Source organism: Rhineura floridana, chromosome 9 (genome assembly GCF_030035675.1).
Source record: "Rhineura floridana isolate rRhiFlo1 chromosome 9, rRhiFlo1.hap2, whole genome shotgun sequence".
Taxonomy (NCBI): Eukaryota; Metazoa; Chordata; class Lepidosauria; order Squamata; family Rhineuridae; genus Rhineura; species Rhineura floridana.
This window is the reverse complement of record NC_084488.1, coordinates 65,165,822-65,190,614: the sequence shown is the minus strand read 5'-3', so window position 1 is coordinate 65,190,614 and position 24,793 is coordinate 65,165,822. Positions and strand designations below refer to the sequence as shown.

The window sequence follows — 24,793 nt, the reverse complement described above, 5'->3', positions numbered from 1 at the left end:
ATTTTTTGATCAGGTAACCTCCCTTGTAGACTGTGGAAACGCTGTGGACATAATATATCTCAACTTCAGCAAAGCTTTTGACAAAGTGCCCCATGATATTCTGATTAGCAAGCTAGCTAAATGTGGGCTGGATGGAACAACTATTAGATGGATCCACAGTTGGCTCCAGAATCGTACTCAAAGAGTGCTTATCAATGGTTCCTTCTCAAACTGGACGGAAGTAACAAGTGGGGTACCACAGGGCTCGGTCCTGGGCCCAGTGCTCTTCACACATTTTTATTAACGACTTGGATGAGGAGGTACAAAGCATGCTTATCAAATTTGCAGATGATACAAAATTGGGGGGCATAGCTAATACCGCGGAAGACAGAAACAAAATTAAAAGGGACCTTGATAGGCTGGAGCATTCGGCTGAAAACAACAGAATGAAATTCAACAGGGATAAATGCAAAGTTGTACACTTAGGAAAAGGTAACCAAATGCACAGTTATAAGATGGGGGATACTTGGCTCAGCAGCACAACATGTGAGAAGGATCTTGGAATTGTTGTTGATCACAAGCTGAATATGAGCCAACAGTGTGATCTGGCTGCAAAAAAGGCAAAGGCTATATTAGGCTGCATTAACAGAAGTATAGTTTCCAAATCGCGTGAAATATTAGTTCTCCTCTATTCAGCATTGGCTAGGCCTCATCTTGAATATTGCATCCAGTTCTGGTCTCTGCAGTTCAAGAAGGATGCAAACAAACTGGAACAGGTTCAGAGGAGGGCAACAAGAATGATCAGGGGACTGGAAACAAAGTTCTATGAGGAGAGACTGAAAGAACCGGGCATGTTTAGCCTGGAGAAGAGAAGACTGAGGGGAGATACACCTGAAAGGTTGTCACACACAAGAGGGCCAGGATCTCTTCTCGATTGTCCCAGAGCGCAGGACACAGAATAATGGGCTCAAGTTGCAGGAAGCCAGATTTCAACTGGACATCAAGAAAAACTTCCTAACTAGAGCCATACGACAATGGAACCAATTACCTAGAGAGGTAGTGGGCTCTCCGACACTGGAGGCATTCAAGAGGCAGCTGGACAGCCATCTGTCGGGAATGCTTTGATTTGGATTCCTGCATTGAGCAGGGGTTGGACTCGATGGCCTTGTAGGCCCCTTCCAACTCTACTATTCTATGATTCTATGATGAAACTGCAACAATTATTGGAATGCCCAGCAGAGAATAGAATTATTTGTTCACTTTCTAATGCTTCATGTATGCAAGCATTCAAAACATAATAAACTGCTAAGCCATGCCAACTATCTTTGCAAATAAATCAGTGCCGTATCCAAATCAAATGGAGGTTTTGTACCTTAATGTGCACATCCAAATATAAGACATAATGTGCTCTAGGGGTGGTCTCAGATTCAATAATTACTCATTTAAGTCTATTGATTTCAATATGCCCACTATGTGTATGATTTTGCTGGATACTGCCCAATGTATAATTGTTTCAGCGTTTACAGATATATTGAAGAAACTGTTTTTTTCCTCTTCTAGCTAGCCCTTGATGTTTTTGATGGTCCACTTGGTACACCACTACATGTATAGAAAACCCATGGTTTTTAGGTTTACATGATGAGACATAAGCTGCTTGCCCCATTTTTATGTTCTATATGTTGTTATTATGTGCCTTCAAGTTGATTACGACTTATGGTGACCCTATCAATCAGTGACCTCAAAGAGCATCTCTCATGAACCACCCTGTTCAGATCTTGTAAGTTCAGGTCTGTGGCTTCCTTTATGGAATCAATCCATCTCTTGTTTGGCCTTCCTCTTTTTCTACTCTCTGCTGTCTTTCCCAGCATTATTGTCTTTTCTAGTGAATTAGGTCTTCTCATTATGTGTCCAAAGTATGATAATCTCAGTTTCATCATTTTAGCTGCTAGTGACAGTTCTGGTTTAATTGTCTGTATAGTGCCTAGATAAAGTTGTCACCCAAATGCATATGTGAAATAGTAGTGAATTTTTTTACAGGCAAATATGTAAATTATTACACTAGCATCCATCAGAATTAAATATATAAAATTGCAATAATCAGAAACACAACCAAAACTTCAGATTGTTGGACACATGCCCAGTTGCTTCTCGTTCTGATTATTAAATGTGCCGAGGCAACTGGCAAACTTCCCTATTCTGTGGGCTGGGGAAAAGCAAGAAAACAATTGAGATATAATGTGTGGTTTCTTCCATGTTAATTGAGAGAAACTTCCTTGATGTGGCAGTCATTCAAGTTTCTAAACAAATTCCAACAGCTGGTCACATGATTAAAAAATAAAATAAAACAAAACAAGCTGGGAGTTCTATGCTGTGATGCAGTACAAAGGTGACGTTATTTGGAACTGTGCTGCCATTTACAAATGGGATGTCTGGTGTTGTGTTCTGGAATTCTTCTTATAATACTTTTTTAATAAAAGCTATTTACCATTTTTGTTAAACTTGATTTAAGCACACAGTGGGATTCCCTTCTGTCTCCCCCACAAATGTCAATTTGTTCTTGGAATGTTTCTTGGCCATTCATTTCAGATGATTAATTTGATGCTAGAAAAATCCTAGGTTTCAGATCACTCCAGCTCTTAACCTTTTGATGCTAACACTTAGGATTTTGAATTATTTTTTTCAGATCCATGACAGACTTGAGCCCAAATTTTAAGATGTTTATGATATTGGAGTTTTGTCCCTTGTTTGCCGCTCTGGGCTCCCTCTGGGACGAAGGGCGGGAAAGGTATTTCATTAATTAATTAAAAAATTCTATTTATTCTTTAGATTTTTACAACAAAGAGACTGGTTGACACTAAAATCACAATGTCATAAAATACAAAATCAAAACAGTAATTAAAGCAGCAGTTTAAAACACTCTGAACATCTAAAAATGCCTGGTGCTGAACAGACAACAATGAAAGTACCAAACAAGCCTGCCTGGGGAAAGACTTTCCACAAGTAAATTGTCATGATCGAGAAAGCCCTCTCGCTACTTCCTATCTATCTTGGCACAGATGTGCCTGGAAGAGCAGGCTGAACATGAGCAGGCTGATGTGAGGTCCCATATCCCAAGCTGTGTGTGGCTTTAACGTTAAGCAAAAGCACTTTGAATTTTGATCAGAAAGACTGGGAGCGAGTATAACTTTACTGTGCACTGCAACTTTAAAATGACAACTCATATGTTGTATTCCCAATAACTAGCCCCTTTAGTAGCTAAGCAGCTGCTTTTTTAACTGACTTCAAAGTCTTCAAAGGGAAATCCGCACACACAACACATAATAGGAGTCAATCTAGGAGGCATTTGGTATTTGCTTTCCAAAATCTACTGTAGATGCCTTTTTTAAAATACTGAACTTGAGGCTCAGTTTGGTGCCTTGTGGCTCTTACAATCAAGTTCCTTTTCACCATGTGTTGAGTCATTCTGAGTTGTTGGTTAGAATATGAAAATTTAGCAGTTTACAATTATGACTGGAATTAATTGACACACTTACCTGTGCTTAACAGCAGCAAAACTTTCATTATAGTATATTCTTCAAAGCTAAGTTGCAAGCGAACAAATTGAAGGCTGATTTGATGCATCCCCTGGCACAATTCAAACATTGCAGATTGGCGCATCCTCTCTCTTCAAAAGAAAAAAAAGGCAAAATACAGATAAGAATAGACTAGCCCTGTTGGTAGAGTACCAACCTACTCACACACCCATATTATGAAATAAGGACCATTATCATGGGAAATGTAGAATGTTGCCTTGTATTAAGTCAGACCATTATTTAGCTCAGTATTGTTTACACTGACTGGCAGCAGCTATCCAGCGTTTCAGATGAGGGCATCTCTCAGCCTACCTGGAGATGCTGGGGATTGAACCTGGGACCTTCTGCATGCCAAGCAGATGGTTTACCCATCATGGGCTTAGTTGTAAGTTGTAAGAATGGATACAGCCTAACTTATCTGCTGACTGCCAACTAAGGCCGTCAGGTCTGTATCCATCCTTAAATTCCTGAAATGGAAACACTGAAATCTGAAGCCTTTGACTGGTGACAAAGTAAAGCCTAGAGCTGCATCTCATATGTTATTTCAATCAACAATTCATGCATCTTGCTCTGAAGACCTCTAGAAGCCATCAACTTAGATGGCTTTATAAAGGAGAATTAGTCAAATTCACGGAGAATAAGGCCATTGATGGCTACTAGTCATGTTGGCTGTATACTACCTCCAGGATCAGAAGCATCATGTCTCTGAATGGCAGTTGCTGAGGAACAGCGGGATAATGCTATTACACGTGTACTGCTTATAAGCTTCCTATAGGCATCTGATTAGCTGCTACGGGAAACAGGGTGCTAGTCTAGATGGGCCTTTGGTTTGATCCAGCATCCAGCTCTGCTTGTTGAGCTGCTAAGGTTGTGCATATTCTGTCTGTGTATGCTACACTTTCAACATTTATGCTGTAACATATCTTTGAACAGAATCTTTCAATATCAAAAGGAAAATGGTCCTAAAGGTTCCTAAAGACAAGAGAGCAAGGAATGCTTTAGTTAAAACAAAAACAATCTATTTCCAAAGTTACAGAAATATCACTTAAACAGAAGCTGGATGTAAGTTTCAAAGTTATATTAATTTATATTAATACCTTGCACTTCCTTCCACAGAAAGCCGCTTTGTTATCATTATTACTAGTGTTAACAAAATAGTTTAAAAAGTTCTAATACTTCCATCACAGTACTGATTTTCTGGTTGGAAGCAAAACGTTGGTATTATTAAACATATAAAAGGAAAATGCTTGAAAGATGTACTAAGAATTGTAGAAGGAGAATTAGTTGATGTTTTAATTTAATAGGGAACTTATGCAGTTGCGCATGTGCAAAGGCAAAACTTTCACACTAAATTGCTTGATTTCTACCTCATCCTAATCCAGTGTGGAAATAAATATAAAAGACAAGTGACTAGTCAAAATTGTTGTGTGTTACTATGTAACTTCTTTCAGTTAAATGAAGAGTAAACTATCAAGGACAACACCTTAATCCTTTGGAAGGATATCTGCATAGTAAAATGAACATCAGTAGTCAATACAAAAGTTCCTTGCCCACTGCAGATTTCTAAATGGACAGCATTAATGCTAGTCACCCCAATAACCTCCATTTTCTAAGTAGTGAATGATAACTGTTTTCCTGGAAACGCAGAAGATCAAGCTCTAGCATAAAAAAAAATCTTGTGTTTCAAGAGAATGAATCACAGGAATGATTTGCTCTTAGGAAGGTTTATGTTAGAATTTAGGTATCACTTCTTAGAAAGAGTTCTGAAAGCAAGAAAGGAAGTTTGTAAGGACAAATGTTCACAGCTCTGTTTTCTGCACTTTTTCATCAGTCTCAGAGGAGAGCATATAAGGTTGCCACCCACTCAGCCGTAAGTCATGAAAGCTATCTGAGTCCTTCCCTAGATAAAGCAACATAGTTCAGCTTCTGTAATTTGGCACTTTTTGATTTATCCATCTGTCATCAACCATAAATATCTGTATTTTCCAAAACTTTGTTCCCCCCAGGGAAAAAAATAGCTGTGATAGTGCCACTTATAACAAAGAAAGGCTCTTTAAGCACTCAGCCATACTATTGCTATTATTTAAGAGAGGGACTGAGTGAGTGAGTGAGTGAGTGAGTGAGTGGGTGGGTGGGTGGGTGAGGGAGGGAGGGAGGTGTGTTCACACACAAACGTGTTATTCTTGATGAAACCCCAGAGCTAGGGTTTAACCCCAGAGCTAGATAACTATAAAAAAAATCTCTTGATACTAATTTAGGGATGGCTGACCTGTGGCACTCCAAGTGATGCTGAACTACAGTTTCCATAATCTCTGACCACTGGTCATGCTTACTGGGACTGATGGGAATTTTAGTTCAGCAACATTTGGAGGACCACAGGTTGGCCATCCCTCCTAGATAGCACTATCAAAAGAACGTTTTCACCAGTCATTTGAGTAACAATGTTCACTGTATCGTTATGGAAGGATATGCAGATCAAAACCAGTACCTTAAATTGTGCCCAGAAGGCTGTCAGAAGCCAGTAAAGAGTAAGGCATTGGTGCAACATGTTGTAAAGGGCCTGTCTCCCTCAGGAGGCAAGCTGGATTGTGAAAGCATCTAAAACCATTTCCAGACCTTTCAAGCAAGGCAATCATTTATGTTATGCAATAATTGCACCATTGTTATTTGTGTTTTCAAGGAATGCAGAAGTCCTTTCCCCACCTACTAGAGGCTGTTGAAGGGAAAGTAGTTGCGGAAATCTGATAGGTATCTATTCAGATAGCGGCCATGACGTCATTGGCAATGAGGAACACAACTCCCTAAACTATAGCCATGCTATCATGTGTGACTTTTAAAAACCTTCTTTATACATTTCTTTCTCAACAAAGCATTCCCACAATGTAACACTCAAGTGTCTTAAAGAAGGCCAAACATCTGGGTACTCTCTCCCCCCCCCATTCTACTTTCACAACAATATGCTGGCATTTGTAATTCTTTTCCTCTGTTTATCATCACTTTTATGGAGACTCTGGGCTCATCTCTCCAATGGGAGTAAAATACTGTGCCACTGGTACTGGATCCAGGCTGGCAGTAAGAATCAAACTGCGGAGGGGTTTGTCATCTAGAAAGCTTCCAGCAGAGAGGGCTACAGCCTTTTCACAAAAAAGAGGGAAGTAGCCACCACTACAATATAAAGCAACAGATACAGAGATTAACATAAGAAGATCCCTGCTATATCAGACCAAGGGCTTTCGCCTAGTCCAGCATTCTGTTTCCCCATCAACCAGATGCTTATGGGAAGCTCGAAACCAGGATATGAGTGTAATAGCACTCTCCCCGCTAGTGTCTCCCAGCAACTGGTAGTCAAATCCAAGGTCATCTCAAAGTTGCAATCCTGACTGAACAAAGAGGCTAAAATCTTACGCATTATAGACAGGAATTCCCGCTCTCTCTCTCTCTCAGTAAATCAGAAGGCTACCAACCTATCTTGTCTAGGATTGTATTGTACCAGCTAGGATTTCCCATGTCCAGTCCTTGAAGGGGTAAGTATGAATCCACAAAGCAACTACACTTTTTATAATCTCATTCAAAAATAGAAAACTCAACAAATTGGATGATAAATAGTATAGAGCAGCCTTTCCCAACCAGTGTGCCTCCAGATGTTGTTGGACCACAACTCCCATCAGCCTCAGCCAGCATTGCCAATGGTCAGGAAGATGGGAGTTGTGGTCCAACAACATCTGGAGGCACACTGGTTGGGAAAGGCTGGTATAGAGCCATATAGCAAGGAAATGAACATTCTTCTTAGTAATAAATACCCATAACAGCTATCAGATAAATCTAAATTACTTATTAGACAGCAGCGCCTAAGAAAGTTGCATCCATATTTAATGTCTTGGTTTACTTCACTCTAGAATTTATTCCACATGCATATCCTTTTGGAACTAAATTCTTACATGTTTTATGCTGTGAAGTACCCCATATTACACATTGATAGTTCCAATGTATTTTACACTGGCAAAATCAGTTCAGCCCACCAAAATGGGAAGGGGAGAGCCGGTTTGATCATTTGCATGCTTTTAGAATTAAATGGTATTTACTCCCATGCAATCATGCTTAAGATAGGTAAAACTGACCATGGGGAGGAGGAAGTGGAGGGGGAGGAGGGGAAGGGGGAGGAGGATGGGGATGGGTGGGGAGGGAAGGGGCAAGGGGAGGGGATAGGAGGGAGGAGAGGGGAGGGTGGCTTTGATCATTTGCATACTTTTCAATGGGATTTATTTCTGTGCAATCATGTTTGAAAACAGAAATGGACTGCCTTTAAGTCAATCCCGACTTATTGCGACCCTATGAATAGGGTTTTCATGCTAAACTGTATTCAGAGGTGGTTTTACCATTGCCTTCCTCTGAGGTTGAGAGGCAGTGACTGGCCCAAGGTCACCCAGTGAGCTTCATGGCTGTGTGGTGATTCGAACCCTGGTCTCCCAGGTCGTAGTCCAACACTGACCCGGGGGAGGGGCATAGAGGGTAGGAGGAGGAGGGAAGGAGATTGGGTAGGTGGGCACTGGGCAGAGGGGAAGCCCCTTAACTTTCCAAAAGGAAAACATTGTGAACGGTATCATTGCTTTTCAGCGTTTCCCCTTTCTATTTTACAGCAGGCACATGAAGCCTCCCACCCAAATTTAAACCAAAAATGTCCCTGGCCACATCCACACCAGGCCTTTAGTTCACTTTGGACAGTCGTGGCTTCTCTCATAGAATCCTGGTAAATGTAGTTAGTGAAGGGTGCTGAGAGTTGCTAGGAGACGCCCTGTTCCCCTCACAGACCTTCAATCAGAGTGGCTGACTGTTAAACCAGTCTGGCCACTGAAGCTCTGTCAGTGGAATAGGAGTCTCCTCTCAGCACCCTCCCAGGATTCTTTGAGGGAAGCCATTGCTGTCTCAAGTGAAATCAAAGTCTGGTGTGGGTGTGGCCCCCGATTAGTCAAGCCCAGCAGCTGTGAGTCTGGCTTTTAGAACACTGGCAGTTGGTTCTTACTGAGCATGTCCAACGCTATCACTGGGTTCAATGCAAAATTTCTTAAATTAATTAAAAATCAGCCAGGCATTTTTTTAACTTTTAAACTGCAGAACCTGAAAGTCAGAGTATGGGTCAAGGTCAGTGTTAGGATTACAGGTACTCTGTGAACATGGCTGATTTTTAATGAATTTCAACAGATTATGAGAACTCTGACAGAAAAAAGTCCAAAAGGGCTCTCAGGTGTTTTTCTCTCTTTTTAGACTTTGAACTGACTGTTTTGTGTATCGCCATGAAAATTTACAGGGTTGTTAAGCAAGCGTTTCTGAGTTCAGGACTATAAGTTTTGTAAGGTTTTGTTTTGAAATGAGCTTATGGGAACCATCAGAATGGGAAGGGGGGTATTTTCAATCTAATATTGCAGAATGTGAAAAATCCATGCTGGCTATAGTATACAGCCACTCTTGTGGCTGTATAATATTCTGCAACAATCAGTCTAAAATGTTGCCTCAGAATTTTGATCACAAATGAAAGCATCCTTTACTATAAAACTCAGCCTTACAGTACTGATTTATTCTATAAAGATGTTCCAGCATCTTCAAATGGTCTCATGACCCTGATGTTATTATTATTTCCACAGCAGTTGACAAATCTCCTTCAGTAGCAGTTTGCTTAGAATTCAATGGCACATGTGCTTGATAGTTTGAGTTACTGCTAATTATATATCATACCTACCTTTACAAGAGCAGAACATCAAATGCCATGCCAAGTTACAGCAGCGCAGGTTTAGAAAATATGTTGCAGAAAGCATTATGTACTACAAGGCCCAAACCCAAGATACAGAAGAAGCAGAAGAACATGCCTGCTACTCCACTTGAGCATCATTTCCCCTCTTTATTGAGCATCAGTTCCCCTCTTCAGGAGGGGAACTAGTCAAGCAAATATGACTAGGATTCATTCATATACCACTAAGTATAATATAATCATGGTCCTTTCAGACAAATCTTTTCCAAGCAACAAAATTTAAGGTCTTCTGAAGTACGTCCATAATTGCTGAAATGTTGAATCATGGGGGCATGTAATCACTTGGTTTTAATGCAGCTCTTATGTTCATATATTTATTTTTAATACACCTTGTAATCATGCCTACATATATGTTTTTCCACGGACAAATAACTACATATATAACCCACTTGTACTGCAATTATACAATTGTTTGTAAACATATTGTTGGTTGTTATATGGATTCACAAACTGTTTCCCCTCCAAATAATAAGGGGAAACTACAAGTGTGAGCATTGCTCAGTTTGCAAACGTATTAAAGAGGACCTTAAATTTTGTTGCTTGGAAAATTTTCATCTGAAAGGACCATGGTTACATCATAAATTTTGGGAAAGAGAATTATTTTGGATCCATACCTTGGATACAGTAACGCCTAAGGGCTTGAATGAATATATCAACTGGACTGTGTTACTGTCAAGTTTCCCTCTTCAGAGTAGTGATTACAAAGGATCATTAGCAAATGTTTATTCTGAGCATCCAGTTGAGTTTTTTTTCTAAACCGTGTGAGTTTAACAATAACTTGCCCCCTTTTAAGAGTTGTTATGGGGGAAGAATATATTAAAGTAGAAGAAAGTAAGTTATAGCAGGATCCCGGAAAAAGTCTAACCATCTATGAGATATCTCTTTAAGAGTGACTAAGTAAAATTTCAAAAGAACTCTGCCACCTATATAATTCTACACAGAAGCCAGAGTATGCAAGAAAGCTGGCTAATATATACAAAAGTGACTAAAACTGAGAGGCTCGTATTACAAAGGGTGAGTGATATAAGACAACATATGCACAGAGGAAATATTAAGACTGAGGTATTCTATCTCTATTTTTCTATAACTTATTCCAGATTTAAAACATATATTGACCAGTTCTAGACCAACAGACTGAGTAGGATACATATTTATATATTATATTGTATAGATGAGGGTGTTTTGCAGATATAGAGGATTTATACAGTGTGTGTGTGTGTGTGTGTGTGTAAGTGCAAATGGTCATACTTGATTTTCACTCTATCTATAGGGTCTCATTCACTACAATCAAGACCTAAAAGGAGCTAAGCAATATACAGCCAATAATCACTCATATTGTCCACTGAAAAAGACCTGATAAAGGTTGAGACAAGTCTGGTTAGAGACTTAGTCTAAGATTAAACTGTCTTGATAATGTGCATTGTTCTTTTGAAAAGTCCTCACAATAGGACTCCCTTGTGAAGTGAAATGTTCAGATAGTGTGATACTGTGTTTGTTATGCAAACTTTCCATCTCTATATATGTTTGCACTGATATTTTACTGTATATTTTGGTTGTTTTAAATCATTTTCAATTGTGCTATTTATTAAATTTACATTAAAATGATATTAATTGTTCCAATAACTCAACTAGTATACCACTTGGCCCAATTTTGTAATTCAGCTTCTAAAGTTGGGTTCTCATCCTTTGAAGTTGTAGAATCATTTATATACTGAATAACATTGCTGCTGTTGTTACTTTTAAGTCTGCAAATGATATCTAATTAATGACTTTTTATATTGTTTTGATGTCTCGTTCAGAATGAAATAAATGTAAGTTACATAAATAGTTATGTAACTAACAAATAACATGGAAACTGAAATGAAGTGGAACAGAAACAGTGCTCATTGTGATCAATAAAAGTTGGAACGGAAATTGGTACCTTCTTACATCCCTAGATAACTGACACCAGTTATATATATTTTAGTGGTTAAAACATTGTGAAGGAACACAACCCTGCCCTTTAATGCTTGATGCAAGTTATTTTCCCCCACCCTGCCCAACTTCATATCTCTCTTTTATATGAGTACAAGGGCAGATCCATAGGTATAAATTTGTTTCTGTGCACAAAGCTCACCTTGGATCATCTTTGTGCTTTTAGGTCCCTCACTTGTACACTGAAATTTGTAGAACTATTTTAAATTACCCTACTTTTGATCACTAAAATATATGTGAAACAATCTCTGGTTACCTAGAAAATATCAATCACATTATCTAATAATCCAAAATATCAATCTAATCATCTGGTATGCTGTTGCATTCAGGTCTTGCTTGCAGACTCCCCATAGGAATCTCATTGGCCACTGTGAGAACAGGATGCTGGACTAGGTGGACATTTGGTCTGATTCAGCAGAGGTTTTCTTATGTTCTTAGATTCATTGTTTCTCTCCTTCTCTTGCTCAGGCTTTATTTTCCAATTCCCAATGGGACTCAAAACACGATTATGTTGCGATCATAGATACTGCTCCACCGTACCCAGATATAGAAGCAATTTCCACAATTGGAGCAACTGTAAAGATGATGCTCTTAAGAGTAAAAACTGCTGCCAGGTTTAGTGTATCTATGGTCCAAGTTGACCTGTTGCATTTTCCATAAGGATGCTGTCACTGAGATGGTTGGGAGGACAATTTGTGCTGGACTAATTTTTGTGTTGTTCTGAGTAATTGTTACTTCTTTGAAGAGTTACCCCATTTGCAAGAAACTGTGAAAGGTTACTTTCTGAATACTTCACTTGAGAGTCTACACAATTAAAAATGCTTCAGTATGCCTTGCTCTGTGAGAGGGCTGGGTTAATCTTTGCAGAAAATGTATAGTTATATCTAAGATGTTAATAAGAATATTTATTCAGAGGCTGTGTGTGCACTTTTTATTGAACTTTTATTTTAAATTTCCATGAACTCCATGTGTTCTGAAAGAAGATATAGACAAACAGATAAATATGGGACAGTATGTCAAACATACTTGGCTGATTCTCTAACAAGAACATGAATTACAACCCTTACCCATTTCCCCAGAACATATATGTATATGTGTATATATCTCACTGTCAGACCAACTGCAAAAATTCTTTGGCCATTTACTAAAAAGAATTGGTGTTAAAGATTTGTTAATATTTACAAGATTATAAAAAAGCTTCCTAAAATTAGGCCCTTGGGATTAAGAGAGTGAAAACAAAGCCAGTGTCAGTATGAAAGGCAATAGAGCAAACAATCTATGATAGCAATGAAATAATACTCAGTCAAATGCTATAATGACAGCAAATAAACTTTTCCTTCTCTGCAACTGTACAATTAAAGCAAATCTGATATGCTTGAAAATGCAGCCTTTTATATTACTCCTCTCCTCCTTGACAGTTAACACAGAATCGGGATACCAGGAAGAATTACAAACTGAAATAGCTAAAAGGTCACACAGAGGTAGCTCCAGCCTTATAGCGCGTTATGCAACGATAAACCCATTGCTCTCAAGTTCAGCAAGGATTCCCACAGTGACTGCACATGACACAATAAAAAGGCACTCATCTGAATGGTTATTTAACTAGAAAACTTACAAAACCAATTAGAACAGGAAATTTGAAAATTCTAGCTATAGCTAAGACCAAATGTACTGGATTTTAATTAAAAAAATACAACTGGTTCTCAGCATTACCAATGTTCTGCCCATTTTAATTTAGGAATTCACTGAGAGGGAGCTGTTTGCAGCTGCCCAGGACGCTTATTCCTACCATGTGGAATCTACCTACCTAACCCGCTTTCCAGTTTGCCTTTCAATACTAAAACAGTATAGCATATTTAAAAAGAAAGAAGCCTCAGAAAATACATTTCCTAAAAATAAGTGCCTTTTCAAATTAGACACACACTTTCTACAGGGAAATAGATATATTGATACAAATAGAGATTTCTATTTTATGGTAGAAAATTAATGCAGAATTAGTAGACATAATGTCGTTAACTTACAATGCCTGAAGCAACAAACCAGGAACAAACCTGGGCTCCTGCTGGGAGGAAGAGCGGGATATAAATCAAATAATAAATAAATAAACAAACATGACCCACCGGATTGAAAAACCAGAATATTTCTGTTAAGCCAATTAGTTTGTCTGTGTGGTACCTGCAACCATATCTGGTTTATAATGAAATCAGGAAAACAAATTTAAGAAGTTCTCAAAGTGAGTTTAGAAGAGTTCCCTGTTTAATTTTAACTTAGGTCGATGTAACATGTAACCAAGCAAAGGAATTCACACTCAAGAGGAGAGAGCCAAGAAAGTAGCTTATTTCCACCCCCCAAAGTCCTGTTTCAGTTGTAAATGTGAACCTAGTTTCTTTGAACCCAGCCACATAACTGAAGGGCACCAAAACATCCCTCTGCACTCCTGAGCCAGACTTTTTCTGCCTTCTGTGGTGCACAAGAGCACATATGCAGATCTCAGGGGGGCTCAGCAGTCTACCCCCTCTCTGTGCCTTTAGACAGCACCTGATGGGTTTTGGAGGCCATGTTCGTTGATTTCAAATTCCAGAAATAAAGTTCTCTCTGCTCTTTATGCTTTGTGGTCCTAAAATCCAGCACTGACCATTTGGCAATTAACTTACAGCACACGGTTGTTTTTTATCTGCTTCTCAGGAAACACATTTTAAATCTGACATTGAAAAAAAGGGATGTGTTTGTTAGCTATGCTGTACCTTTTATTTGTTCTATATTAATTTGAGCATGCTATTCCCCTGAACTGACTCTACTACTACTATAACAACATTTGATGAATACTTAATTATGTATTTATCAGAGCAAACCCTTTGCAATCACAGAAAGAACTCCTAGGATGATTAATTTTTATTTGTGTGTCAAGGACGAATTCCATCAGGATTTGATTAATAATAGGGATTGAAGAATAGAAAATGTTTTAGATGTTACATCAGGTGTGAGGAACCTTTTGCCCTCCAGATATTGCTGAACTACAACTCCTATCAGTCCCAGCAAGCATGGCTAATGGCCAGAGCTGATGGGAGTTATAGTTCAGCAGCAACTGGAGGGCCACATGCTCCCCACGCCTGGGTGTGAAAAAACCAACAGCTCTTTAGGTCCAGTCTCATCCTACAGATCAGCTGACTGATAAAGGGCTAGTGTGATCTTAGGGAGCTGAGTAGTGTCGATGGGTTGGTTCATACAAGGTTGTTCTTCCATACACAAGCAGTCCAACAATGCTTGAGAACCTGCTTGGGTGGATAATGTAACATTGTGAATCAGATTATCACAGATATGATGCCAGCTCGCCGCACAGCTGACGGGCGGGGCATAATTGCCAATGGGGGCAAAGCAGCTGCCTCCATCTTTAAAGGAGGCAAAGTCTCCCACCATTGGCCAGGGCTCAGCCAGAAGCCATGCCCCCTGCGATCTGGGAGATTGGAGAATGGAGTCGGAGAGGGCCATAAGCCTTTCCATTGCCCCCAGCACGCTCACCAGTTACCAGAGAGCGGGTAGGGCGATGCAAGAATTCTGGCTATACTCCTGAGTGGCCTATTCCGGTAAGTCATATCATGGAAATCCTGGTGGACGGCAGGAGATGGGGGCCTGTCAGTCCATGAGCTTGAAGGTAAGCTGGCTGGGCTTTCCTTTTTAGCAAAGGCAGGTGGTTTTTCGGATCACGTGGGGGACTTTAGGGTCCGCCGCATGTTGACAGGATGGGCCAGGGAACAACCCGTCACACCTGATTCCCGTCGCCCTATCTCTCTGGACATGTTACTCAACATGGTTGAGCAATGGGAAGCAATCTGCTCATCCAGCTATGAAACCAAGCTATTCCAGGCAGTGGCCCTTACGCTGTTTTTTGGAGCTTTCAGGATCGGAGAGATAGTGGCCTGCTCTAAGCAAGATCTGTCTGGGCGTGCCCTCCAGTTTTCAGACGTCTCCATAGACGGAGGTGGTGCCTGTATAATCCTGAGAAGGTCTAAAACAGACCAGAAGTGGAAGGGAAGAAGCGTGTGTTTGGCCCCATCTTCGGTGCCTAACCTTTGCCCTGTACGGGCTTTACAAGTATTCTTAGGAGACAGGGGGCTGGGGATGGATATTTATTTACACACGCAAACCAGGATCCCCTCTCTATTTACAAGTTTTGGGCTTTGACAAAACGTGCTTTACAGGGGATTGGGCACAACCCTGCACAGTTTGGAACCCATTCGTTTAGAATTGGAGCTGCTTCTACAGCTGCAAGTTTTGGTTTTCCCCAGGCACAGGTACAAGCTGTTGGGAGTTGGTCTTCTGATGCTTATAAGGGCTATATTCACCCCCTCTAGAGGACATGGGAATGCGGAAGCTTAACAATTTGCATTTATTTTAACACGTTGCTGGTCGGGGATGGAGCAGACACGAATCCTACTTTGCGGCCACAGCATGGTGTTCTGGGCAGCCGGAGGAAAGCGAACTCGAGTGTCGGCTCACAGTTGGGCCTGAGTAGATGGACAGCTGTACAGTGGTTTGGCCGGCGAGGAATGCGTTGGGAGGGGCTCCCACCTGCTCTATTCCAGCAACGGGCAATGCGGACAACTCCGCAGGTATCGCTCATCCACCTCGGTGGGAATGACCTTGGCTTGATGCAGGGCAAGGCCCTCATTATTCAGGCATGTGCTGACATGCAGCTTATCAGGCAACGGTGGCCTGGCGTACGTCTGATATGGTCAGACATGCTTCCACGGAGGGAGTGGCGTGGGGTATGGGACTATGGCTGTATGTTTCACTGCATCCCAAATAACATGCGTGTAACAGGAAATGTATCACAATAGCAAAGATGCAGGCTTATGAATTAAAAACCTCAGTAAAAATTTCCACATAGTTTCCTCACACAAAGAGCATGGTAAGAGAGATAAACACTTGGGAGTGTGTGTATTTTTTCATTAAGAAGATACTACTTGCAGGTTAATGGATAACATTTATTCAGGAAACAGAGTTTGGGATTTGTAAACCTTTCCTTATTATATTGAATTTAGTGATAAACAGTCTAATCCAGAACCTAGTAATAAGCATTTAATAAGATTTAAACAGAATTATATTCCAGTCTTAAATACATCACTTGGAATGAAGGACTATTGCAATAAATGGACCACGCAAATCTATTTTAAAACATGGTGTTAAATATTGCTAATGTATCCATTTTGTATCTAATAATGTTCTGGATTCATGCATTTACAGGTCATGGATTCATGCATTCATTACACTTCTTGAATGAATGATATTTATTTACATATCTAGAGTATTTAGTATAAAAATGATAGGAAATGAAACATAAATGCAAAAAACCCCCCACACACCTATGCTCAAGCACTTTATTCCTCTACAAGCATGTCCTTACTCCCAACCTGCAACAGTAAAACTGTATCTTAAGATCACTAAAGGGAGACTGGTTTAATGCAAACATAACTCCATGACCAGGATAGCCAAATTTCATAGGCATGCTGCAGGCACAATAGTACATATTATAAAAATTGGAAAATACAGTGTGCCTGCACCTAGGGCGATCACGGGAGGGGGGGTGGAATTCATTCCTTAGCAGTGAGTGTTTGAATACTAGTTATGAACAAAATAGTTGAGGACAGATGGCGCTGTGAAATACTGGAACCAGAAGTCCACAATGCAGCCATCCCACTTACCACCCTTTCAGCCCCTGGATTCCCTGAGCTATGATCCAACTATCAGTATTGGATTTGAAATTGTGTTTTATATATGTAATAGTTTTAACTTTTTATATATGAAATTGTTTTATATAAGTTTTAACATATTTTGAAATCGCTTCAAGATGCTTCATAGGAAAATAATCATACAACCATAAGAGTAGCTGTATGAATACTATAGCCAGCATGGATTTTTCACATTCTGCAATGTTAAATTGAAAATACCCTCCATGCCATTCTGATGCTTCCCATAAGCATACGATTGACATGTGGGTTGCCTTGTTCACCTGTCAAAGTTGCCCCAGAGGGTGGAAGCCAAAAAGCTTTCCCACCCCTCATCTAATGGGTTAGTGTGTGGGAGGTGAGGTTTGGGGGGACTGGTGAGGGGTAGGGGGATTGGTGGGGGCGAGGTTGGCAAGAAAGACAAGGATGGAGCCCCTAGTTAATGAATTGTACAGCCTTGAAAGTGGCTCTATGCTATAGTCAGCATGGATTTTTCACATTCCGCAATGTTAAATTGAAAATACCCCCCATGCAATTCTGATGCTTCCCATAAGCACTTTTCAAAACAAAACCTTACAAAACCTATAGTCCTGTACTCTGAAAAGCTTGCTTAACAACCCTCTCAATTTTCATGGAGATACACAAAACACTCAGAATGAATCAATATTTCAAAATGTAAAACAAGGAAAAAAATCCAGCCCACTGTTGGACTTTTTTCTGTCCATATTCCAGTCTTAAATATGTGGTCTCATAATTTGTTGAAATTAATTAAAAATCAGCCATGTTCAAAGAGTACATGTAATCCTATTACTGACCTTGCCCCATACTGCATCCTTCATCTTTTGCAGTTTAAAAGTTAAAAAGAATGCCTGGATGATTTTTAATTAATTTAAGAAATTTAACATTAAAGTCTATTATAGCGCCCGGCATGCTCAGTAAGAACCAACTGTCAGTGTTCTAAAAGCCAGACACAGCTGGCTTCCCTCCCACTCCCTCCCCTTCCCTCCCACTCCCTCCCCTTCCCTCCCACTCCCCTCCTTCTCTTCTTCTCTCCCCTCCTCCTCCCTTCTTCCCTTCCCCTCTTCCTTCTTCCTCCTCCCCTGCCCACTCCCTCCCTCTTCTCTTCCTCCCTCATGGTCAATTTCACCTATGCTATGCACGATTGCTGCCTCTCACCATATGCTCAGAAGCACATGTTCCCAAATTCTTCCAAGCTACACAGCAAGTGGATTGGACTGTGAAAGACCAACCCAAATTGTCTTTGCATTTTGACAAATTTGTAGGACAGTACAATATTTCAGAGAGGTCAGTTCTCCTGCTCCCCTGGTGCATTTATTATAGCTGCCCAATTTCCCTGCTTTTTAATGTTTGAAAGAAATATCTGTTGGCTATAGATACGTTCTTAAACTGCAAGGGTTTTTTTCCCTATTAGTGAATTTCTCTGCTTTAATAAGGGAGATAAGAAATAGGATCCTGTGCAAGTTTACTGAGAATGGATTGATCATTTGCATGCTTATTGAGTGCAATGGGATTTACTCCTCTGCAATCATGCTTAGCATAGGTGAAACTGACACACCCAACTCCCAGTGCCTAGATATGGGTTCTTATCCAGCCTTGTTATGCAGAGCCTCAGTGCTGTGCCGTCCATATACCACTGACAATAATATGACCATGTCTGTGGCAATTTATTTTTTAAAAATCTATCAGTTTATTTATTTATTAGAATACAGAACCCAAATTCAATTTAGTATCAGTAGAAGTTGTCACCATTTATTCAAGACCTAACCTCCGGGTCATGAGGTACTTTGTTACTTTTGCAAAGTACTGAAGCAGTAGAGCAACACAGGGTAAGGCAGACAAAAAATCTTGGGACACTGATACCCCTCCTATGCTGAAACTGCATTCATCTTTTAAATATTTCTTCTTATTATTATTATTATAAGCGCTAAGAACATACTATGTGGGACAAAACCTAAAATGCTGAAGAGTCTAAGGGTCAAATTAGATGAGCTATTTTGAACTGTCCATCCTATTAAATTTCTTTTAAAAGCAGCCAAATATTGGGGGGGGGAGAGAAGAAATTGAGTTGGGACGATAATGCTGAGGGAGGGCTTTTCCCCTCCCACCTGAGGCACCATTTTTCTGATGTTAACATGATCCCATATCCCTGACAGATATTTGTCCTGTGAGGAGAAATAAGTGCTGCATATCTATATGCTTTCCCAACGGAGCAAACTTTGCAGGAAAATAATCAGTCACCCCCTTCCCAGTGCTATGCTGTCAATCCAATTCTTCCTCTCTCAAGCAGTTGCTTTTAAAAGAAATCAAAAGCAACAGGAGGTCCAAACATGAATCTCCAGTGTTTGTCCCTAACAGAAACTCTCACTGTCAAATCCATTATTTTAATTTATTCTTCAAGACCAGAATCCAAAGAACAACCAAACTACTTTTGGAAGCCCAAAGGGGTTTTCAGCTTCCCTCCCCCAACAGCAGCCCACCTCTGGCATAACAAACTGTTTTGTGACAGAAACATGGCCATGTGGCACACCAACTCATTACACACCAATCTTCATCCAAGAATGGCACGTATATGCTGCTAGTGCCATGTTAAGCAGCCAGAACAGATGGATGCCAGTATGCCTTAAGAATCTGGAGACTAATGTGGGCAAGGCTTTAAGCATGAATTTAGAACAGAAAGAAACACACAGACATAGAATGAATGGCTTTTTCAGTCATGGTAAATGTAATATAAAGCTAGGAATGTTTCATTAAAGCATTTGGGCTTCTTTCAAGACTGCAAAGAAAAGTAATTATAATCGTCATGAAAACACACCAAGCACACTGTTAACTATATACTTTTAACAAAAGAACCATTCTGTGAATGTGCTTAGAAAAACTAACAATTTAGGTGTTTCTCATATCCTTAAAAAAGTAGATAGCCTTCTCAACTACAGTAGGCACCCAAAAAAAAAAAGTTTTCTGTTAATCTAGGTTTTATGGCAGCTACATTTCAAAGCCAATGGAATGTCAATGCTTTGGAAACACTATTCCATACAATGGCAGATACAAATCAAATGGATGGGGAGGTGGAAGAAGGCTTCTCAGAAAGATAATTTCCTGTGCTCATTCATTGGTATCTATATTTCACAGGCTTTGCATCTACGCATATCAAATTTAACAGTGCTCTATTTATATTTTCTTTGGAAAAGCAAATATTTAACAGATAACTTACTCATTAAAGACTAAATCAGGAGCAAAATAGAGGAACTGGCTATTTGTATGTCTGTATGATCTCCAGCTCAAGGCAAATGATGAAAGACACATCCACGAATACTGGATTAGAGTAATTTGGTCCTCAAGAGGCAAATTTCTAAAACCTGAAGAACAGAACAATAAATCAAAAACAACATTTGTGGATCAGTGGCATTTCATGCAATCTACTTTGCTACATTTTAAAGACCCAGCAATGCTTCTAAAAAGAAAGTTGCTAAGGCCGAGGCTGGCTAGGAAACCACACCCTCTAAGGGCCAAACTACATGCAACATAAACTCCAGCCTTAACTCCAGGAGGTGGTCGTTATTTATTTATTGTTAATTGCCTCATATCCAGCTGTCTCTAGGCGACTTACAACAAATGTAATAGATTTAAAAACATATGGTATAAAAATTTAGAACCAAATAAAAAGGAATTACTAAAACAGCCCACATCAAGCGCCAAAGGCCTTAATGTAAAGGAAGGTCTTTAGGAAGGTCTTTGCCTGGCACCTAAAGATGAATAAGAAGGCGCCAGGTGTGCCTCTCTGGCTTGCGGGCGAGGGCTTTTCCCCACAGTGAATCCAATATGGATGTGGGCATCTGCACCGGAAATTTGAATTTTATTTTATTTATTTATTAGATTTATATCCGCCCTTCCTCCCATTAGGAGCCCAGGGCGGCAAAAGCACTAAAACACTTTAAAACATCATAAAAACAGACTTTAAAATATACAGTAGGGCCCCGCTTACCGGCGTTTCGCTTCCCGGTGTTCCACTAATGCAGCGGCTTTCATTCCCCATTTTAAAGCCGCTTTTGCGGCATTTTCGTGCAACGCGCCACACTATACTCAATGGGGTTCCGCTTTACGGCGATTTCCGCTTTACGGTGGGGGTCCGGAACGGAACCTCCCGTATAAGCGGGGCCCACCTGTATTGCAACAAAGCATCTTTAAAAACTTTTTTTTAAAGCTTTAAAAACAACTTTTTTAAAAAAAGAAAAGAAACAGGCTTAAAAACATATTAAAAAGCCATTCCAACACAGACGCAGACTGGGATAAGGTCTCTACTTAAAAGGCTTGTTGAAAGAGGAAGTTCTTCAGTAGGTGCTGAAAAGATAACAGAAATAACACCTGTCTAATATTTAATTGCCCCCAAAGATCTCATTCATTTCAATTGGACTTTTTTGACAATTCAAATTGCTGCTATGAGGGTACAGGAGGGGGATATAGTCCCCTACCCTCCCACATTATGGTCCTGGTCCGTATTCCCCTTCCCCACACTGGCTATTTGTAAAAACAAAAATAAAACCTCAAAGGGAAATCCACTCAGCATATCCTTAGGGACAATGAAGTCTTTACTGTTATCTGACAGTTTTCATTGCTAAATCCCTCACGTTTTAAACATTTGCAGGCCAGAGCCCTCATGAATCCCACTTCAAATGAAGTGTTGAGAGTTGGGTGCCTGTGCTGAAACAGTCATTATAATATGAAACAATATATATCTTGAGAAGGGTATGACGTTAGGCTAAGAATGGCCAATATGGATTCTGTCCACATTGGAGCAACTGGATGCTACATTTTCATGTATTCTATTTATTTAGACAATAGCTTATGCAAAATACACGTATTGTTTATTTGAGATAATAAGCAACTTTAAATTTCCATTCACCGACACAAGCAGTATCACAATAAATGCACTATCACTTCCACAGAAGCAGCTATAAATTAAATTTTGATACAGAGAAATTATTCTTATCAAGTTCTTGTGGGCAAAGCACATCTTAAAGCCACAATGCCTATATTAAAATATTGTGTGAGAAATGCATTCTTACCTGGAAGTATTTTTGCCCATTTTACCACCTGAATCATCTGCTTGCCAGCAAGTCGGTTTAAAGTGGAGAGCAGGTGTTCTGCCGTGTCTGGCTTTGAGCCATCATATCCTGCATATACAATTTCAGGTTCAATGTTCTCTAGGACCATTGTCGGTGAGGGAGTAAGTGCTGGTGAAACTGCAGATAAGTGAGGAACAAGTGCTGTGTTTACAGAAGGTTCTTTTGCTGGAGCAATAAATGTAGTCCCTTCTTCTGGACTTTGCGGGGGTGGCTGTTGCTGCTGCTGCTGTGGTTCATCATGGATCCCTTTTAATTTGCCCAACTTCTTTGACTTACGAGCTATAAAAAAATACAGGAAGAATGTAGCAAACATAGACATGAGAGATATCAGCCTTCTTCTTTGCCAATAAAAGTAATATGAATGATACTTAAAGGAATAGTAACCAGGTCAATGACTTAACACAATAGGAACCAGAAAGATCAGGACTATTTTTTAAAACAGAGTTTTATAGTTGCACTCAAAAGGAACAATATCAACCAGCACTCATTCACAATCACATACAGAGGTATATACATATGGTCAATTCACCCACTGGCTATTTTTGTACAAGGAGATCTTTGTCACCTCATGGCAATGATCTATATTGCTGTCAATGACCATCAGACATGCGGGCTCCTCTCCACCACATGCCAAGGCAAGAACAAGTGCCATGTAGAGAGCCAACTCATTCCCTAAATCTCTGCGAGTTGTCAGCAGAAACTTTGGGTTGCAGAAAGAAAAACTTCCAAAACAATTTTAAAAATGTTTCTAGGTAAACTGCAAAGGTATCTGGAAAATGCCATTTGTGGATACATCAACTTGGTATGTTTTTTTCTGTCACTGTGCCTGAATGACAAACAAGTTTATAGTCCCATAAGGCATCTAGCAGCTTGACCCATATTTTGACCTGGATATACTTTTTTTAAAGTATTATTCAATGAATGCATATAGCTGCCCATCAACTTGGCAGCTTATGAACAAGAATTTTTTTAAAAAATATAATATTTAATCATCATTATCATCATCATCAACAACAACAAAAGATATCAGAAACGCTTTCCTTGCAACATAAACCGTTTACAGATTATTAAACACAATTCAAAAACCTGGGTAAATTTAAAAAACTCTTCATCTGATGCTGAAAAGACCATAGAGGTGGTTCTAGCCAAGCCTCTCTGGGAATGCTGTTCTATGGGGGGGGGGACACTTCTTGAAAAGGCCCTCTCCTTGGTAGATACCCACCATACTTCACTTGGTGGGAGCACCTGGAGGAGGGCCTCTGAAGAGGATCTTAAATTTTGGGTAGGCACATGCAGGAGGAGGAAATCTTTCAAGTAATCTGGTCCTAGTTTAAAACCAATACTTTAAATTATTTTCATTTTATTTTTCTAGGATAGGTTCAAAACAATCTTATATTTAAAAGGTATTTTGGAAAGATTTCATGATTCCAAGCTTCAAAAAAATCTTGCTACTAAGAATTTGGACAGTAAATCAGTATTCCAGAGTAGAGATGGCTTTGTATCTAAAGGTGCTATGTTCAACCACTGATACATATGGGTGGCTTTGGACAGATCACTGTTAGATTTACCTTTATTTCTCTTGAATGAAATCAGCTCAGAACCCTTAAAAGGTTCTGGAGTGACAAGTCACAATTTAGTGCATTTTCACAACTTCAGACTCTCAGGTCAAACTCTGAATCTCCAAAAGAATCACAAAGCTATATGAAGTTACTTATATCCTTGGTGAATCTTCAGCATAATGTAATATAGATTCTGGGCTACAAGAATTTCAGGGGTAAACTACTTCATTTTGTAACAAATGCATAATACTATATAGTCTTCCAGAACTTGATCCATTTGCGTTGTTAGGATTTGTGAAATATGCAAAACTATGTCTTCAAAGACATCCATCAATAAATTATAGATATTCATTATCAATTATCAGTTTCTCTAACTCAGTGCCAATTAAAAAAATCTACTGCATTCATTTATTTATTATGCATAGTATGTCAATACATATTTGAAAGGCAATTATCCTACTAGAGACTGAGAATCACTGAAAATATATTCAGTCACACATTAAGCATGTATATGAACAACCTGTACCTACTACTCCTTTGTATCTTTTGCAAGCAGATTAAGTCAGCCTGCTTTACAATCTCAAGGTGATTTATATTATTTTCTGCTGCTATTAGTGTTGTATAAATAGTTTGATCTGGTGTATACTTTTTGTTCTGATATGTTTTTTGCAGGGATACATCACAAAACATGGACAAATCCATGTTTCTAGGGAAAACTCTACAAATACACCTCTCTATGGTTAAAAACAATACATCTAAATGAGTCTGGATGTACCCAAACAGACTATTGAAATGCTGAATCAGTAACAGGTCTTTTCTGTAGCACATCAGACTAGACTTTTTGGTTACACTGTCTTGGTCATATACAAAATGGTTTGAGCAGATCCAAATGTGTCCCAGTATCAGGGGTGTAGTCACCCAGGATCTCAGGGGTCTCAGACCCTTTACTTTTTTGAGAGCAGGGTCCCTACGTCTACCATCTAATCAGCATGAAAGGGGAGTATGTTAGCGACTGAGAAGAGTCTTCTAAAATACT

The 24,793-nt window shown here is 39.6% G+C and overlaps 1 protein-coding gene and 1 long non-coding RNA gene across 6 annotated transcripts in view; one reads left to right on the top strand and one right to left on the bottom strand.

Moving 5' to 3' along the window:
* The window catches only part of NR3C2 (nuclear receptor subfamily 3 group C member 2), a 211,452-nt gene that overhangs the window by 24,773 nt on the left and 161,886 nt on the right, over positions 1-24,793 (bottom strand). For all 5 annotated transcript variants that reach the window (XM_061584708.1, XM_061584706.1, XM_061584707.1 and 2 more), the window contains 3 exons: positions 22,139-22,477; positions 20,287-20,431; positions 3,513-3,643 (listed from right to left, as the gene is read on the bottom strand). In XM_061584708.1, the coding sequence (XP_061440692.1) occupies positions 3,513-3,643; positions 20,287-20,431; positions 22,139-22,477 (615 nt within the window). The remainder of the gene's footprint in view (positions 1-3,512; positions 3,644-20,286; positions 20,432-22,138; positions 22,478-24,793) is intronic.
* LOC133364332 (uncharacterized) overlaps positions 10,309-24,793 on the top strand; it is a 41,836-nt gene continuing 27,351 nt past the window's right edge. The window contains exon 1 of the long non-coding RNA XR_009757917.1: positions 10,309-10,368. This is a non-coding gene — a long non-coding RNA (uncharacterized LOC133364332). The remainder of the gene's footprint in view (positions 10,369-24,793) is intronic.